General features: G+C 36.9%; 1 protein-coding gene and 1 long non-coding RNA gene across 7 annotated transcripts in view; one reads left to right on the top strand and one right to left on the bottom strand.

Moving 5' to 3' along the window:
- Window positions 1-2,498: 2,498 nt before the first annotated feature.
- TPD52L1 (TPD52 like 1) overlaps window positions 2,499-18,473 on the bottom strand; it is a 136,355-nt gene continuing 120,380 nt past the window's right edge. For 4 of the 6 annotated variants that reach the window (XM_072643215.1, XM_072643220.1, XM_072643219.1 and 1 more), the window contains 3 exons: window positions 12,807-12,845; window positions 10,011-10,071; window positions 2,499-5,268 (listed from right to left, as the gene is read on the bottom strand). In XM_072643215.1, the coding sequence (XP_072499316.1) occupies window positions 5,140-5,268; window positions 10,011-10,071; window positions 12,807-12,845 (229 nt within the window). In that variant the 3' untranslated portion in view covers window positions 2,499-5,139. The remainder of the gene's footprint in view (window positions 5,269-10,010; window positions 10,072-12,806; window positions 12,846-18,473) is intronic. The other 2 variants (XM_072643217.1, XM_072643216.1) reach the window with 1 other exon arrangement.
- LOC140526751 (uncharacterized) lies at window positions 5,207-18,383 on the top strand. Its single transcript, XR_011974514.1, has 4 exons — window positions 5,207-5,302; window positions 6,957-9,177; window positions 13,621-13,751; window positions 16,358-18,383. It is a non-coding gene; the product is annotated as an uncharacterized lncRNA (long non-coding RNA).

Below are 18,473 nucleotides of genomic sequence, written 5' to 3'. Positions count from 1 at the left end.
CCTTAAAAGCCTTGGCTAGTGATGAAGGGTAAGTTTGCTTCTGTGGAACAAATCAAAAGTATTGCTTGAAACAGTGATTATCTTTGTTCTTGAAATTCACATACTGGGTTCTATTTAAAGATGGCCAATTGGCCAAGTTCAGAAAATGATACAGAACTTCCAAAGTGATAGTGTCCATGGGTACACAGGCTGCTATAAACAAGGTATCTTCTTTTTGGTATTGTATAGCTATAGTTACTCTGCATCAGCCATCAGAAAGAATCAAGTTGATTTTTATTGAGGATACTATTTAATGAGAAAACAGGACTCCATCTGTTCCTTGTCATTGACTTTTTTTTTTTTACCCTGTGTGACTACATACACGTAATTTTCCTCTGATAAAGTCAATATAACCAGGTCTGTTTATCACCTTGGAGCCTAGTTTGTGGTACTGGCCAGTTAATTGTTAACATTTCTTTCCTTCTACTGAGGTTTTGTGAAACTATGTGTAGTGTTATGGATTAACAGAGTACATGCTAATGGAAGGTGACACACTGGATAAAACACTAAACTTGGAGTTAGGAAGACTAGAGTTTGAATTCTGACACTAGCTGTGTGCCCACCTCTGTCCTGCAGTTTACTATCTGTAAAGTGAAAGGGTTGGATTCGGTAAGATTCTAGGGGCCCTTCCATCTCTAAAGTTCCAGTCCTACAAAAGTCCTAGGCATTTGTGTTTTTCCCCACCTCTTGTTAATTGTTCTGTAATCTTGGTTAAGGTCACTTAATTTGATTCCTTAAAGCTTGCCCTAAATCTTTTTCATTGAGATTGTGGCTATAAATAAATTAAGACAGCCCTATAAAATATTTGATAAAACAATGAAGCTTAATAGCAGGAGATAAAATTCTTTGGCCTGAAGGAATAATAACTAAGATTTGTGTAGTTTTTAAAAAAATCTTGTAAAGCATTTTACATATCCATTATATCCCCACAATAACCCTGTAATATAGAATAATAGAATATTGGTGTAGAAAAGGACCTTGGAGATCACCTGATCAACCTCCTACTCTTTAGAAAAGGAACCAGAAGTCAGAAAAATGAAATTCCTTTTATAGCGTCACACAGCCAGGATAAACCTTAGAATGGAGCCCCCATATCCTTAGACCAGTGTGCTATCAACTCCACCATGCTGTTTCCCCCAAGAACAAAATGTTTCCTATTTTCTTGGAAAAGGCCTTTTCTAAAATAAAAGTTGTCTCAGTACCATAGGGTCTACTTAGAATACAATTTCATTTAGACTGCATCCAATATGAAAATAAGTTTTTTTTGTTGGTATTTATTTCCCATTTGTTCATATTCCAAATGGCTACTATTTATGAATCTGGAAATGTTACATAATTCTTAAAGTCTATGCCATTGAAAATCTTCATGCCGGTATACCACCTCCATATCTTGCCCACCTAACAGCGTGGTAACGAAAACACTTGGTAACATGAGTTGCAGAGCTATGAAATGGACCTGTGATTTTATTCTTTTGGGAAATACCCTTTCACTGGTGCAGATCAAGTTTCACTTTCTACACAAAGCCTTTCCAACTGCTGCTAGTCTCTTCCCTTCCCACCAATTATTCTGCATATTTTTGTACATGTATATGCCTTCTCCTCTAATAGAATGTCAGGTCTGTAACAATACGGGTTCCTACATTTTTTGTCCTTTTATTTCCAGTAGTTAGCACAGTTGCTGGCACAGAATGGACTATTAATAAATTTGGCTTCTCCTCACCTTGGTTTCCTAATCCGTAACTTGATAATATCTGCACCATGAGAAACTCCTTTCAAATCCCAGTTCTGCCACATATGACCCTGTGGAACATACTGGGGCAGGTCACTTAATCTTTCTGGACCTATTTCTTCATATATAAGAAAGATGAAATGGGAAAAGTACCCATGGGTCCCTTCCAGCCTCAAATTTGTGATTGAAAAGTTCTGTTAACTGTAAAATGCTATGTAAATATATTCACATACAGGATAATAAGTTTAAAACTGGGACTGACCTCTAGTATAACCCTCTTGTTTTATAGATGAAGAAGCTGAGGACCAAAGAGACTAAGCAACTTCCCCAAAATTCTACAGACAGTAGAAGGGATTTGAACCCAGGCCCTTTGACTTCCAATCAAGTGTTCTTTGCTTTATATTGCCCTTAGACTCTTCATCATAGGTCATGCTAGACAAAGCCATCGACATCCTGGACATTTTTATCACACTGACTTTTGCATATATCCCTTGAGTCACATTTCACAACTCTTGAGCCCTGCCTTGTTCTTTGCACAAGTATTCTCTAAAGGTAGCACACATCAGGGTTGCTGTGAGGAAAGTGCTTCATAAACCTTAAAAATACTGTGTGAAAGTGAATTATGAATAGGTAGTATCATGATTTTAACTTATGAACAGTAGGAAATCTGACAGCAAAGAATTTTACCATTTATAAATCTCAGGTAAAGGTAAAAAAAAAGACCAGTCACTGAAAATTTTGATTGCCATTTTAGAGTTTAGAAATTTCACTTAAACACTTAGTTTGGCCTCCACCACCCCTTTCTTTTCACCATTATGACCTTCAGACTCCAATTCCAAATAGATTAAGGTATTTATGTGACTTACAGTTTGCCATATTTATTCACCCTTAGTGCAACTGAACTTGAAAACTTTTAGTCGACAGAAAATTTTTAAACTACAAAGAATAAAGAAAAAAACATCTTTGGCCACAAACACTCTTTCAATTTTAACTGTGGTGAACAGTGCAGTATTTCAGAATACCTTTAATAAAGTGTGCAGGTCATTACACTTTATATGATTCTGGACCAGATTTACAGAGAGATACACAATTCAGTTTTGATGCCAACTGCTTTGCTGGCATAACGTAGCAAAGCTAATTTTGATGGGGCATATGCTATAAAATATAACTGAAACATAACTTTATGACTAATATTTTCCATTGTCTTTAAAAGTTGGTAGGTGTCTGCTTCTACAATGTGTCTTTAAGGTTTACTCATCTAAAGCTATTTAAAAGAGTTATCACTTTGTACACAAAGTACTGAATTGTAATTTTGGTTTTTATTAAAAGTGAAGTTTGTGGCCAGATGTACTCTAGCTTTTCATATTTTCAAAAGGATAACTTAATTTTTTATATAACATTCTAACAAGTAAGCATATGAAAAGAGCATTTCATGTATACATGTTTCGAGAAAACCTGTGTTCAGATGTACAAAGTGAAGAACCCAACAGCAGACATGCAGATGAGGTTGAGAAAAGGAGGCAGGGCTTGAGAAACCAGGTAGTAAGGACATGAAGCCTACGATCTGACAAGCAACTGGTCTGATTTTTTTTTTAAGCTAAATTGTTATGAAAACGTAAATGCACTTTGGGGAACTAAAAGGTTAGCCCAAGAACCATATGCTGCTTAGTATAGCAAAGCCTCACTAACTGGAAGAAGGGGACCAGTGAAAACTCTGCATTATGGGATGTTTAAGAAATAATGGTCCTTTATTAGTGAAATAAATAATGGGACTCAGAGTAACTGCTATGTAGCTGAGGAAAGATCCTATTTTAATGAATTAATAGTGGATTTTAATTAGTAGCATCCACAGATCCTCAGCAAATAGTATAGTGGCTTGCAGAGCTATAAGGTGCTTAATTAATGTTGAATGAATTGGGAATATTTAATGTGCTACATCCTTACAGTTTGTTCCCCTAAGTATATTAAGTATTTCTGTAATCTTGCTGATAAATAGTGTAAATAGAAACCCCTGTCCTGCTCTGGTTGGATTAAAGAGTCAAATTAATACCATTTGATGTGACTTGATATGAAAATATGAACATCCCTATCCTTTCACAGAAAGCACTAAAAGTTAAGAAGCTTGGAGTTAGGAACTGATAGGGTGAAAGGAACTAAAACGGAAAATGTGGATGTTCCTCTTGGCAGAGTCCTAGCGTACACAATATACTCCCAACTGGTTTAGGACTGTGGCTCTAAATTCTTACAGCAAAGTACCAGTCACAGAGATGCAGTCTGGTTTTTATTACATTAGCAATCACTGATTTTATTTCATAGAATACTATATGCCTTATCTAATTAGCAATGAATGCAAAAAAGAATCACCAGTTACTAAACTTTTAATATTTTTATAAAGTTTTTCTAAACTGGAAAAATTTAAATACACTGCGGTCTTAAATTAAGGTGGTGGGTATTTTAGTGAAAAGCATCTAACTTCCATTAGAGGGGGACAAAAGGAAAGTGTATCGTGACAGCAGTCAGAAGGCATTTAATTTACTCTAGGAAATCTGATGTTGTTACTACCATATTAATTTTATACTATTAGGATCAAAGGGTCATAGAACTATACTTCCTCTATTTCCCTGATGGAAAAATAGCCAATTTTTGAAGTGAAATAGCTGCTCTTTGACCTGAATAAATAGACTGTAGAAGATTTCAGAACTGCAGATTCTATAAAAGCAGCTCAGGGTAGCTGAAGTCATAGCACGTAATGATGTACATCTTTTATCATGCCCCAGAAATGGAAGTAGATATAAAAAACTTGGAAATAAAATTTCTAAGATAATTGTATACTTGGAAAAAGTTTAAAAATCAAAAAAGGCTTAACTTTCCCAATCATTTTGCTAATCCCTTAGACAACCATATACACTTTACATATGTCCCAGGGCTGGAGGAACGCAAGTAACTGGGTGGACATCTGGTATACTTCATATAGCTGAAAATGGGTATGTAAGCAGCAATTCCACTGTTTACTGGACTGTGCCTGTGCAGGGTTTTAAGGATACACATAGTGATGGACACACAGGCACATGCCAAGATAGCCAAACATAAAGGAAAGCAAAAGCAAACCAACAGAACAAAAAGGTTAGCGCTAAGAATGGCTGAAAGAGAGGTGTTATCACCAGTTGCATGTCTGCTAATTAGAAAAATTTAGAACATACTGAGAATCACATTCAGGGCATGTTCATCCACAATGACTAAATGGTTCATTTTTAAGTACAAATATGGGTGGAATCTTTTCAAAAGTACAACACTCTAGAGAGGCTTCTGGCCTTCATGTCTGGCTGTGAGAAAGTGACAGAGCCTGTAAGCATGGGCTGAGCAGCGGCCTCTTAGCATTGAAGCTCCCCTTCTTTCTCAGGCACCCGAGGGGCCGCTGCAGCACTCTGAGCACTGGCATGGGCTGTGGAACTGAGCACTTCTTCAAAATTCCCTCCGCTGGGGGCACCGCCTACTTTCGTCTGAAAAAGAAAAGGAGAGGATGGGGAAATCGAGGTAGGCAGCAATTCCTATTTCATTTTATCAACATGCTTCCTTCTTTATACAGGACCGAGCAACAGGTTCCCTTTAACAGAATGTGTATTTTAGGGGGTGCATTTCCCAGCTTCATTTTAATATTTAATCTCAGATTTTAATAATAAAAAAGGAGGGGGTAAGGTGAGGGACCAAGATGGGGGAGGGGTGGCAGCAGAAAGGACCTTCTCTCTTTCCTACCATCTTAAGTTCTGCTTCCCAGGCTCTTCTCCAGAAAAACCAGATTTACAACTTTTTCAGTTCCCAATTTAAATGAACTTCCTATTTTCTCCCTCCCTCACCACTGTACAATTTCAAAAACTGAAATGACTAGAGTTCAAGTCTTGTAATTCAGATACTAACTGGACATCTAAGGCTTCTTAGCATGGAAAAGCCAACTGCAGGCCGTGGACCTGTGTCTCACTCAAAAAGGTATTTCAGGTCTCTTGTCTGTGGGCCAGAGTTACTCAATGCTTAAAATACTGGGTTTTCCTACACACAGCCTTCTGGGTGGCTTTTCAAACCCATCTATTTGTTTTGTCTGTTTGCTTATTTATGAGGGCCACATGAATCTACCCCTTCCCAACTCCAAGGCAGAAAGCTAGCAAGAAGCCTTTGACTTTTTTTCAGGTTATCAGTCAAGAGCAGTGGGGTTTGGGGGCTTGGGAAGTAGAGAAATATTAAAATGCAGTAAAAGACTTGAGTATTGTATTAAGAGCTTCTTGACTTGAGGTTCTCTATGGACCTCAAATTTTCTTGGACTCTTGTGTCAAGTACAGTACAGTATTAAAAAAATACTTCTGGTTAAAAGGAATTAAAAAGGATGCATTTTTATGATTTTATGATCAACATTTAAATTTATAAATGGGCCAGATCCTGCTCTTTCTAGTTGAAAACCAAATTTACAAATGCATCATCTTACAAGCCAATAAGCTGCCATTTAGAACAGAAAAAATTAGTATGTAATGCGCACCCTAATTTCCCTAAAGATTTAATGGGCATCTCAAAGGAGCTGACACATTCACAAGACATAATGGCATTTAAAAGTGGCACTGGTACTTCTACAGCCATTAGCAAATGCAGGAAAATACTTCTTGGCAAAAAGCTCTGCTTACTGAGTTTGCCTGTTACCAAATTTCTCTCCAGTCCCTTTTATGACTTTGGATGTGTCCATGCTTATTCAAAAGACAAGATGTGGCACATCCTATCAAAAAAAAACTTTATAAAAACAACCAAACCAATATATATATATTGTGATTCCCCAGAAGTCATGTAGAACCATTCTTATCTCTTAGCTCTGTATTTATTAGATTTAATTATCTTGCCATGTGATATTAGGGGGGTGGGGGGTGGGGGGGGTGGGAGGACCTCTCCTTCCTCTCTACTGCAGCCTTCTTACTGAAGCCTAAGGTCACCTTCCCCTTTCACTGCTCCTTCCTTCTCCCTGAGAGGAGGGACCAGCAGCAGCCTTACTGCCCACAAGGAACTCTTTTTTCTTCTTATTGGCTGTCACTCTTGAGCTTCAATTTAACTCTCTTGCACAGAATGAATCGGAAAGTAATGTTATGACAGATATATACTCATTTTTTGTTGTCATTGTTTAATTCTGTATCTCTTTCTCCCATCTCTCCCTCAGTTTTATTCTCTCAAGTCAAGAGATCAGAAAGAAAGGAAAAGAGTTTATCATGTTTAAGCCAGTAAGTCCTGATGATCCTAAGGAAAGGAAATTATACAAACCTCATTCTTTCACCTTATTTACTTATAAGATGGCTCATACTGGGGCTGTGATGTATTTGAGTATTTCAGGCACAGCCCCATGAGTGCTAGATGACTACATGTGGACTAGATGACAAGAAGAAGAGTATGAAACTTTCTGCAATTAAGAATATCTATCATCCTGCCTTCATGTTTACAAGTGCCCTTTGCATAAGATATAATTAATATTACCAAGAAAGACAAGCTAATCTTTTATGAAAGACTAAAATGGCTGATTGATCAAGGGAATGTAATATGTTTACTTTGGGTTGTTTTAATAAGGGTTTCAATTCTCCCTCCTTGAAGTACTTCATTACTTCTGTCCAAATGATATATACATCAGTAAAATGAGGAAATATGGTCTTCTTTAGGTGTGTGTAGAACTGCTACAAAAAGTATAGTTATCAATAGATGATTCACTGTCAAAACTAGGACAACATAACAAATACAGTTTGACAGCAGTTGGTCTGTGCCTTAACATTTTCCCAGTGACCTGAAAGATGAAATAGGAAGCAGTCTCATTAAGTTTACAGATGACTTTCAACAGGAGTAGGATAAAATGGTGCCCTGCAAGGACAGGAACTGAATTTAAAATGATCTTGATCAATTAGGGAGTTGTTTGGAAGCCAACAGAATCAACCTGAAGAGAAGAAAGGTGACAGATGCCACGTGGCAAATGACACAGTCTAAGACATTATGGCAGAGGTAGTAGGCCTCTTATTTATAGCACATCACAAACCAAATGTCTATAGAATGGTGGGTATTTTTAAAAAGAATATCATACCAGGATGTATGAATAAGAATACAGCATAGCATTAGTGAATTGACTCACAAGCCTGTCCCTTCCCAGACTGCAATCTTGGGTTCCACAAACTTGTAAGAGGGATGTGGCATTCTTGGAGGAGGTTTGGAAAAACAAAGATGATTAAAAATGGAAAATAGCCACAAGAATAAAGATTAGAAGAACTAAGATCATTTGAGAGGGAAGAAAGGAAAGAGGATGACTTTGTAATCAAATCTATGAAATATTAGAGAATGATTATCAGCTATTTTCCTTTGATTGCATCAGCAGAAGAAAAGGGAACAAGGAGACAATGTTAGATACGAGGCTTGCTAAACAATGAGAAGGTAGGGCAGTTAGAAAATTTACTTTCTTCTTAGAAAACTGATTGTAAGTAGAATGAATTAGTTATAAGTCTACCTGAAAGCAGAAGATGAACTAGGCAATCCTTCAAGGTAACCTCTGTAAATGACAGAGTGCTATTCATTTATCTCTGTTTAGGAGCACAGGAAAGTAAGAGATTGTATAAATGGGGCTCAAACACTTAAGAGTATGTGGGCATACCAGCATTTCCCAACAGCAAATAAAAATGGGACCATTCTTTATTCCTATTTTGTTTCTTCATATCCTCTTCTCTCTCTAATGGAAACCTAAAAAGTACAACTTCTGTATCAGAACTTCACTACCAGTATGTGGAACCCATCTGCGCAGAACTCTCTGAAGGTACTGATCAAATATCGTAGACATTGATTTTCTAGTTTTCCCAGCCTTTGGCACAGCAAGGAGCTGAAATCCCTGCTATAGTAATAGAAGACTATGAAATTAAACCAAGACTGAAAGAAGTGAGGTCTCTCCAAGGAAGGTCCAGGCAATGCACTGGATCCTAAGGTACTTAGCAAGGTGGCTCATTATGATGATGGTGAGAATGACAACCAGAGATGGGAAACTTAGCATAGTGCCCAGATTTTTCTGGTAAAAAGGATTAAAACATAATGTTGATTTCATTCTTGGGTCATATATACTTATGTAGTAAAAAGGCAAATGGACCAATGGAAAAGGGCCTTTCACCGTAACAATCAATGTGTGTCCATCCTTCGTTGACAAAGAAGACCATGCCATCAGAGAAATAATGACATAACTTGCACTTTGTTTTTTGAGTGAGGGAGGGCTGTGCAGGTCACCAGCCTAATTTCTCCTCCAGAGCCATCTGAATCCAGTGACCAGATATTCATCAGGATGACTGGAGATGACCCAGGATGAGGCAATTGGGGTTAAGTGACTTGCCCAAGGTCACACAGCTAGTGAATGTCAAGTGTCTGAGGTAAGATTTGAACTCAGGTCCTCCTGACTCCTGCACTGGTGCTCTATCCACTGTACCACCTAGCTGCCCTCTATGAAGGAAAATTATCAGTAAAATTAAAATCCTATGTTATAATCTCTCAAATGAATAAAATTTCTTAAGTACAAAGTACATGAATGATCAGAATCAGAAATTGTTTTTTCTTTAATAGTAAGATGCACTACAGTAATAACTGGAACATATCCTATAAATGGCCTTGGAATAAGGATGGGAGTGCATGTGTCTGGACTTGTGATTCATGTTACCAGAGAACGTACTCTGATCTAGTTATACTCTTCTACCACCTTGTCCATAATTTGATCAGTACAGGGAGAAGGTGACTTGGGGCATCTGATGGAATGGGGACACATACCAGCAACAAGCTAGTTCATTTCCATTTGTCACTAAACTAGACAAGGAGCTTTTGAAATGTCCCCTCTATTGCAGATTTCCAAAATCTAGATTTCTATACCCTTTATCCTATTCCTATATTCAAGCATCTACTTTGTACATGGGGTATCCTGGGGACAGTAACCTAAGAGAGAGAGGTAAAGTCAAGAGGGAAAATAATAACTCCACTCAAAAGAACAGTTTGGCACTCAGTGTCTCATCGAGACCAATGGTGCTGGTCCATATTAACTTTATCTGTACATTCAAGAAACAAGGTCTGGCTTGCAGCAGCTCTGCCCTGATAATGCATGACCTCCTAGCTGGTAGAGTATAGGGTACTTGCCTGCTTTAGCATGAGTGGCACCAATGACTGAGCTGTCCCTACCTAACAGACTCATTCACATGATTTAGCACTTAATCTGTACCTTAAGGCTTGTGACAGTTGTCTCAACCCTCTCCTCAAATGATTTGAAAGTAGGAGAATTCCTAAAACATAATAAAAAGAGAGAGAGAGAAAAGTGAGCTCCATAGATCTAGTTGTCCTAGCAACTGTGCTGTGTGATTTGCTGCTTTTATTAGTAAACAATGGAGGTGCAGAGAAGAAACCACTTGTCAATTTACCATCCATCACCAGCTATGCTTTAAAGGTACCTTGTGCCCACAACTCCCAAGCACACTAAAGAGATCCAGAAAATAGGAGCTGATGAGCATTTTTAAAAACTAATCAAGCCCGTGGGGTACTAAACTGGAGAATAATTAAAATGGCATTAGCAACATTATGATGGTAACTATTCAGGGTAGCAACTTAAATGGCTTCCTAGGAATCAAAGGACCAACAGTCTCAAATACACATTTCCTAATTCAAACTTTCAATCACAATAGAGATTTTTAATACCACCTTCCTTTTGACCATGCTGCATAAAGAATAAATTGAAAATAACCTCATTTAAATTTTCTCAATTGAAAAAAATGGGATGTTTATCCCTTTAATGAAAAGGAAAGAATGTTGGAATACTTTAGGGGAAAAAGAGGATTATAAAAGGTTTCTTTTTCTCTTGCTTAAAGCAATCTTTCCTGAGAGATCTGTTTCTGTTGTTACTAGAAAGTAATGCTCTAATTCTTTAAATTGAAATATGCTGATTTTCCAGTGATAGGTCAAGAATATTTGTTTGTTTTTTAATTTAGTCTTGACAGGCTTGTGATTTCATCATTACAGGGAGCCCTGTAGAAATTCCCTTCATGCACTTGGCTAAAGTATTAGAAAACTGTCTGGGGCAGTGAAAGGTTAAGTAACCTGCTCAAGATCAGAGTGTCTGAGGCAGGATTCCAGCCTAGGTCTTCGAGACACCCAGGCCAGCCCTTAGTCCACAATGCTAATGCTACCACCCCGTCAGCATTATCAACTATCCTTGTTTCAGATTCCAAAAGATCTATCTCTCCTTTCACTAAACAGAATACATGCAGCTCATATTAACTGCACTGAGGTGGCTAGGTAACGTAATGGATACTTGGTCTTGGTGTCAGGAAGGCTGGAGTTTGAATCCTCTCTAGCTCTGTGGTGTCAGAAAAATCACTTACCCTCTCTCAAGACGCAGTTCAGTAAAATAGTGATAATAACAACACCTATCTTACAGGGTTGTTTCAAGGATCAAATGAGGTAATTTTTGTGAGGTGTTTTTCAAATCTTCAAGAGTTATATAAATGCTAGCTATTATTATTGTTGTTTTTTTCACATGCACATACATACTACATTCCTTTAATTTTTGAGTAATTCTTAAGAGGCTCTACCATTTAGTCATATAAAATGTGGTTATGAAACATGCCAACTAGATAGGATGCAGTAGTTAGTAACTCATTTATGGTAAAGAGATAAAAACAATTTATTTTCAAACTGAATATTTTTGCCTTTTTATTTTTAACTACTAAAAATAAATTTTAAAAAATTATACAATGAATATTATAAAAAGTTGGGATGCTATTTTACATTCCCTCTCCTATAGCTGGAAAAGCTAAGGTGGTAGAACAACTCATAAAACTGGGAGTTTAAGGGTAGAACTTTAATATGTAAACTGACATGTTTTCCCCATGTAATCTAGTATTAAAAAACAAAACGGCATTATTTCTGGTAACTAAAGGGGCAATTAATCAGAAAATGCTGTTCTAAAAATTATTTTAGTATTGCAGAGATCACTGTGAGAAGAAACAAATGGTAGGGAACTCAATTTGAGTGTGCTATCACTCTGAAAAAGGCTAACTGCTCAAGTCTTAGGTGATGATGGCAAACTTGAATCTATACTCTGTCCTTCCCCAAATTAGCAAACCAAATGATCCTACTCTGTCCCCAAAACAACCAATTAAACTGTATAGCCTCAAGTAATGTGAACCAGCATCAGAAATCACAAGAGAAAAAAATCCCTTCAGAAATCATGAGATTAAATACCTTAATTAAGTTACCTTTCTGTACAAACTGAAGAACACGAGGGAAAATGTTTAATCAGATACTTCTGTTTCATTTGATTTTACCAAATTGAATCACTAGATCATGCAAACATGGAGGCCAACTTCCAACTGGAAATCCGAGCCTTTTCACTACTCTATAAATCACTTTCACCTGTATTTTCTTAGCATTTTTGTTTTGAAGTAGGTATGTTGATCAATACAGTTACATGAACCTGACACTTTAAACCTTGATAATACCCAGTGTGGGAAAAGGCATTCTCTCTGCTCTGCATGGGAGACCCCCATTTGTACCTTACCTCTGCCTTTCAGAACTCTCTTCTCTCTCCTGTATTCTGATAGTGGCTTCAAAGCCACCTATTCTCTAAGGCCTCCCATTTTCCTCAGCTAAAACGCTTCTTTCCTGCCCAATCCTTCTAGAACTTGTTTGGATTTCTTCTTTGCCCTCATCATACCCTGCTTTGCAATAACTTTATCTGCTACATGTCTGTAGAACCTAAGTTCCTTGAAGGCAAGAACTATGCCATTCTTGTTTCTATATTCCTAACCCAATCAGTATAAGTACTTAATAAATTCTTGTTGATTGGTTGATCCTTTTTAACCCTCTTTCCCTTTGCTACTTAAGAATATTGGAAACGAGATTAGAAAATCAGGTTATTATTATTGTTGTTTTGATTTCACATAAAGAGGAACAAAATAAATGCTGGGCAAAAAATAACTATACATATTTACAGAGATATATAAAAATGTCTTAAGTACATTACCTCATAGCAGGCATACTTATGGAATGGCGGATAGAATAACTTCAGTGAGAAAACAGATGAGGAGAAAAAAGAAAACATCACAGTAAGTACTGAATACCCTCACCAATTCAGTTTGCATTTTCAGATACATGCCATGCACCATGCCAACCTACTATCAGGACACTGTTTTTACTGAGCCCTGTGGGTGTCTGGATCCATTTATGAAGACGACAAAAGTGAACAGACAGTAATGGATGGTTGCATGCTCTTCTGAACAGACTAGTTAAGCTATCCAGACTACTTTGGATCCCTGCAAATCTCAGCTCCTCCTAGGCAGGTCTCCTTGGCAAACCTCTCTAGTCCAACCTTGTGTTTTTCCTGGAAGGTGAAGACTTTAGAAAAGAAAGGGACAGAAAAAGTAGACCAGTTCCCTCACTTCCTCAGTCTCACTGACTTCAAAGTCAGGGTAATGTGCTCCTTAGCCAGAAGAAATAAGAGGGAAAAGCAGTCTTCACATATTTCACAATTGATAGGGGTGTCTACAAAGCTATGCCCACCTAGTTATCTACATGTTGTCTTCCCCAGTGGAAGGTGAGATCCTTGAGCGCAGGCAGACCATGCATTTGCCTTTCTTTGCATCCCTAGTCCTTTGCAAAATGCCTGGCACATAATAAGCACTTCATAATTGCTTGCTGATTGACTTGTTCACTGACCTGCTCTTTCTCTATGAATGTCCAACCTTGTGTTATCATAATCTTGATACCATCTGACAAAATATCAAAGGGCATTCAAGAATATGCATGGAATTGAGACATTCTTATCTGCCTTTTAACAGATACCACTGAAGACCGAATATAGAAGGAGCAAAATTTGGAAGGCCCTATGACCGACTCCTTCCTCAATGGACTAGTTCAAAGCACCTGGTTCTCTGAAAGTTACCAGAAGCATTTTATGAAGGATAAGGAAGTAAGTAGAAGGGTAGTATAGGTTCCTATCTGTATCTCTTTTTCATTTCCTCACAGATGTAAGCATCACTACCACCACCATTACCGTCATCACCATCACCACCACCACCCCCTGAAGACATCAGTTCTTTCCTGAGAACTCATGCTAAGGAGATTCGGGCTCCAGACCAGGGATGGAGAAACTGCCTAGTTTCCTCATAGTTCGGGGACACTGAGGCCACAGAAGAGAAAATTCTCCAACCTGGAACCCAGGGTAGCTGCTTCAGCTTCTACTAATTCTATGAGTCCTTTGAGCACATACCCACTGAGCCCAGAGAATAAATCAATACTGTGAACATTTATTCCAGTGGCATAGTAGAATACCGGATTTGCAATCTGGAAGACCTAAGTACAAATCCTTCTTCCGATACTTATTAGCTATGTTACCCTACACCTCTCAACTTCCATTTCCTCATCTGTAAAATGGAGATAATAATAAACCATCTATCTTACAAAGACAGTTATGAGGATCTGATGACAACATATGTAAAGAATTTAGCAAATCTTAAAGTACTTTATAAATGCTAGCTGTTATTAGAATTAGAATTATTATTATGTTTCCATAAAGAAAAACTAAAGATTGCTTTGTTGGTCACTAAGACTTTCTTTTGGTTACATTAGGCTTTTACTATGAGACAGATTCAAAAAAAAAAAAAGAGGCACGTATACTACCACTACAATATACTACCATACAATGCTATGCCAGAAGAAGGCTCTGTTTCTGTTGAGGTATATTTCCTTTGGAAGTTAGAAACTTCCTTTTGCTGGTGTTTGTGGCCTGTCCATTCCAGGATGGAACCGCAATGCTGAAAGGAAGTGAATGGAGCTAAAACTTTGGGGGAAGTCATAAAATGCTGTATTCAATAGGGTGCTTTAAAAGACAGATTGGGTCATGTAGCTGGGGGCTGCCAGAGATGTGGGCAGAGCCATGAGAAGCACTTAGAAACAGCCAGGCCTGACTCATACAGCACACAAGTGTGTCACCTTGCCTGGTATCAGATCCCTTATCTTCCCTTCCTGGCATGCCTCAGCACAAGCAGAGGAAAAAGGGAAGGCCAGTATTACCTTAAGTGAGAGTTTACAGAATCCTAAAAGTTTCCCAAATCAGAGTAGGATTGCCACCTTAGACACCACAGGGTGAGACCATCCCTTTTCCCCATCTATGACTATGAAATTGGGTCAAATGATGAACAACATTTTTCCTTTGCCAACAGGCTAAAGCAATGGTTCCTTTGGGAGAAATTCAAACCACTGAGCTACCTTAGTAAACATGTAAACAGCCATTTATATAAAGACAATTTACCTACCTAAGCAGTAGGTTAGCATTTGTGAGTCTCGATACTGTATTCTATTATCATTCTATTTCTTGTAAATATGTGCCTAAATGATAATGTCCGTATACTTTCCTTTTGGGTAATGAATGCAAAGGTGGAATGAAGAAAAAAATCTTAATGGGGAAATAAAAAGGAACTAAGTTTAGAGACTTCCCCAGACTTACAGAGTAAGGATGAGCCATAAAGTGACTTTGTGGTGGATTAAATGTCATATGCAAATCATTCTTCTATATTATAAAATCTTAGCCAGGGGAACTTAGATCAAGATAAGGGTCATCTGTTTTCTTCCCTTAAAAGAACTTTCTAAGTATCCTACTAAGTGGGTAAAGCAAATTCTAGACCTCCTCTACTTACATTTAGTAATGAGATTAAATCTCTCATCTCATGAAATGAAGGTCTATCCTCATCTCTGTAGGTGGAACAAGCATCATTTAGCCTTCTCTTCACATACTTGGTTCAGACTTTTCTGATAATTTTTTTAAAGGAATCTTGTCCCATCCTGTTGAGGTAAACTCAAGCCAAAAATGTGTTTTTTGAAGGCAGCCTATTCTTTGTCCAGATTACCTTTTATTTCCTATGAGAAATCAGGGGACCAACATAGTTACCTAGACTAATATTTTCCCAATAACACTTTTCATTGTATTGTTTTTACTTTCAGCTTTCCTAAGACTCTTGGGGACGTTGTTAACCTTTCCATAAAATGTCATTCACAGGAATCAATAATGAAGCACTTTATTGGAAAGCATAAAACAACAATAACAACAACAAACCTTAACTAATTATGACTAGGGATACTTACTATTTACCTTAGAAAGATTTTTTTTTTTACAAACTATAGGGAGAAACATTTTCTCATAAATTACATGAAAATGCAGTTAGAGAAGATGCTTTACACTAGATGCTAAGACTATCAATCTGCTGATTTCCTCAAATTCAAGAAAGTCTGTTTTCCAAAAGAAAATAGATATGGGATAAGAAAAGCCATGAAATGGTTAACCTTCAAAAATTACAAGTATATCATATCATGGCAGGAGGAAAAAAGAGTTGAGATAGAAAATATTTACAAAGAAGTAGCAAGAGTTAGGCAAGAAGCATGCATCAGCGTTTAGGAAAAGGAAGAAAAGTAATACATCTTAAATTTTAACTTTCATATTAGCAGCGACATAGCAAGGTGTGTAAAATGCATCAAATTAATTTTGCAACTTTCATTGAGGTTTTGTTTTTTCTATTTTAGGTGTATATAAAACCAGGTCTTTTATGTGTATGGCAAGAACTGTGAAGAAAAAAGACATAGTCCTAGGAGAATTACTTCCCAGACTGTAGAATGAAGGAATGTTAATCTGAATTATTCAGAAAAAAAGACAAATGTTTTGCTCAATAAACCTCAGCGTGTATAACACCCTTCAGTTTTCTTCCTGTTCATTTGATGAAACGAAAAAACAAACTTTAATGTTGGCTTGGGTGAGAAAAGGAAAAGAGAATATAAAGCTCAGCATAACAACAGTAATGAACAACGATAAAGCTTACCCAATGGAATGGGATCTGGAGGAGGAGAAGCAAAAACGAGAACAGTGGTAGTAAGAGGATATTTAGATACAGTGTGGAGAGAAATCATCACATGCAACTTTTTTTTGTTCTCTTATTTAAGGAGTCAGTGAACAAGCACTTGGTTTCATTTGTTATTTACTCTTACAGTCCTACAAGCAACAACGTAAATGGTCTATTTTTTCTTAAATATTCTTCATTTATCGTGATGCCTTGAGTTTTGAGTTTGATGTTACAGAATTAGGATCAATAACTGAGGGGCTAGAGTACACACAATTTTTACTGCTTCTTTCTTCAGTCAAGTTTGCTTACTTTGTACTTATTTTTGTCTTTATCCATGACTGTACAGAGTCAAAGAGAAGAAATTTAACCCAAATCTCTTAATTTCACTATTTTTGTCTGTTTGTTTTTATGATTTTTGCTAATAAATGTGGTGGGCAAGCAAAGTTACTGCAATAAAATTTTGTTATGACTTGGATTGCAGTAAAACATGTCTTTCTCTGTTGTCACTGATACAGAATTAATTCATAAATCTACTGCAAAAAGTATGACAAAATTAAACGTTTTATCTCAGCCAGTTATAGTCTAAATAAATGCTATAAGAAGTAAACTCCAGAAAGGGTTTAGTTTTTAATGTTATCAATGAAAATATTTCTAATTCCTTCCATTTGTACAACACATTTAAAAATACTTTCACTTAATGTATAATCAGTTTATCTTTAAAACAACCATATTAGGGAAGCAGGACAAGTATTATTCCCATCTTACAGATGGAGAAAGGAATTAACTGAGAAATTAAGCTTTTCAGGTCTCAAAGGTAATGAATAACAGAAGTGGCAGTAGAACTCAAGTTCCAGTACTAAAATGATAACCCTGGACTGTGGGATTCCAAATCCCAAAGAGAACATAAACTTGATCAGTAAGTACAGGAAATAATCCACAGATCAAACTTTTACTAAACAACTAGAAAAAATCAAATGCAACCAAAAAAACTCAAACTATGAACACCACTCCTGTTTATATATCAAACTTCTCATGGCCTAATTAATACTAAAATTGAACCAGAGGGAATGTTGATTGATATTAAAGGTGAGCATGACACAGTAGAATGAACACTGGACTAAAGTCAATTAGGTTCAAAAATTATATTTTAAGTTCTATATTTGTTGCTATGTGGTAACTGGACACCTTCTCTGAGCCTGTTTCTCATCTGTAAAAGGGGAATGATAAGACTTGTAATATTTAACACCTTGTAGAATACCACTATGACAAAGTGAGTTACTAATTACTATGTTTAACCCAAAAATTCTATGGAGGGAGAATCATAGCCAACATACCTATCAATCCATTATACTACTGAAAGATTCACAGAAATAAAATCATGGAGGAGGAAACAGAATTCTCTAAAGAGAGTCCAATTTGAGTTTCCAAAAATTTGGAATGCACAGTAAGAAATCCCTGGTTGGTATAATATGCTAAGCGGTATAAATGTGTCTTATTTTAGCTAGCTGCCTTTTCTCTTATAATTATTTCTTATTTAGAAATAGCTTGTAGATAGCTTGTTTTAACTTATTTGTTTGCCCATTTGTCTTTCCCATTAGACTCTGAGCTCCTTGAGGGCACAGAATGCCTTTTGCCTTTTTTTTTTCACCTCCAGCACTAAGCACAGTGCCTGTTACAGAGTAGGTCCTTAATAAATGTTTATTAACCATTTACATGGTTATTTTGCATTTATTTCTAGGTTTATAATAATATCTGAGAAAACATATAACCCAAAATTTCACATTTGTATCATTCTCTTTTTA

This window comes from Notamacropus eugenii, chromosome 2 (genome assembly GCF_028372415.1).
Source record: "Notamacropus eugenii isolate mMacEug1 chromosome 2, mMacEug1.pri_v2, whole genome shotgun sequence".
Classification (NCBI taxonomy): domain Eukaryota; kingdom Metazoa; phylum Chordata; class Mammalia; order Diprotodontia; family Macropodidae; genus Notamacropus; species Notamacropus eugenii.
The sequence above is the reverse complement of the archived record's forward strand: the minus strand, read 5'-3'. Positions and strand labels throughout refer to the sequence as shown.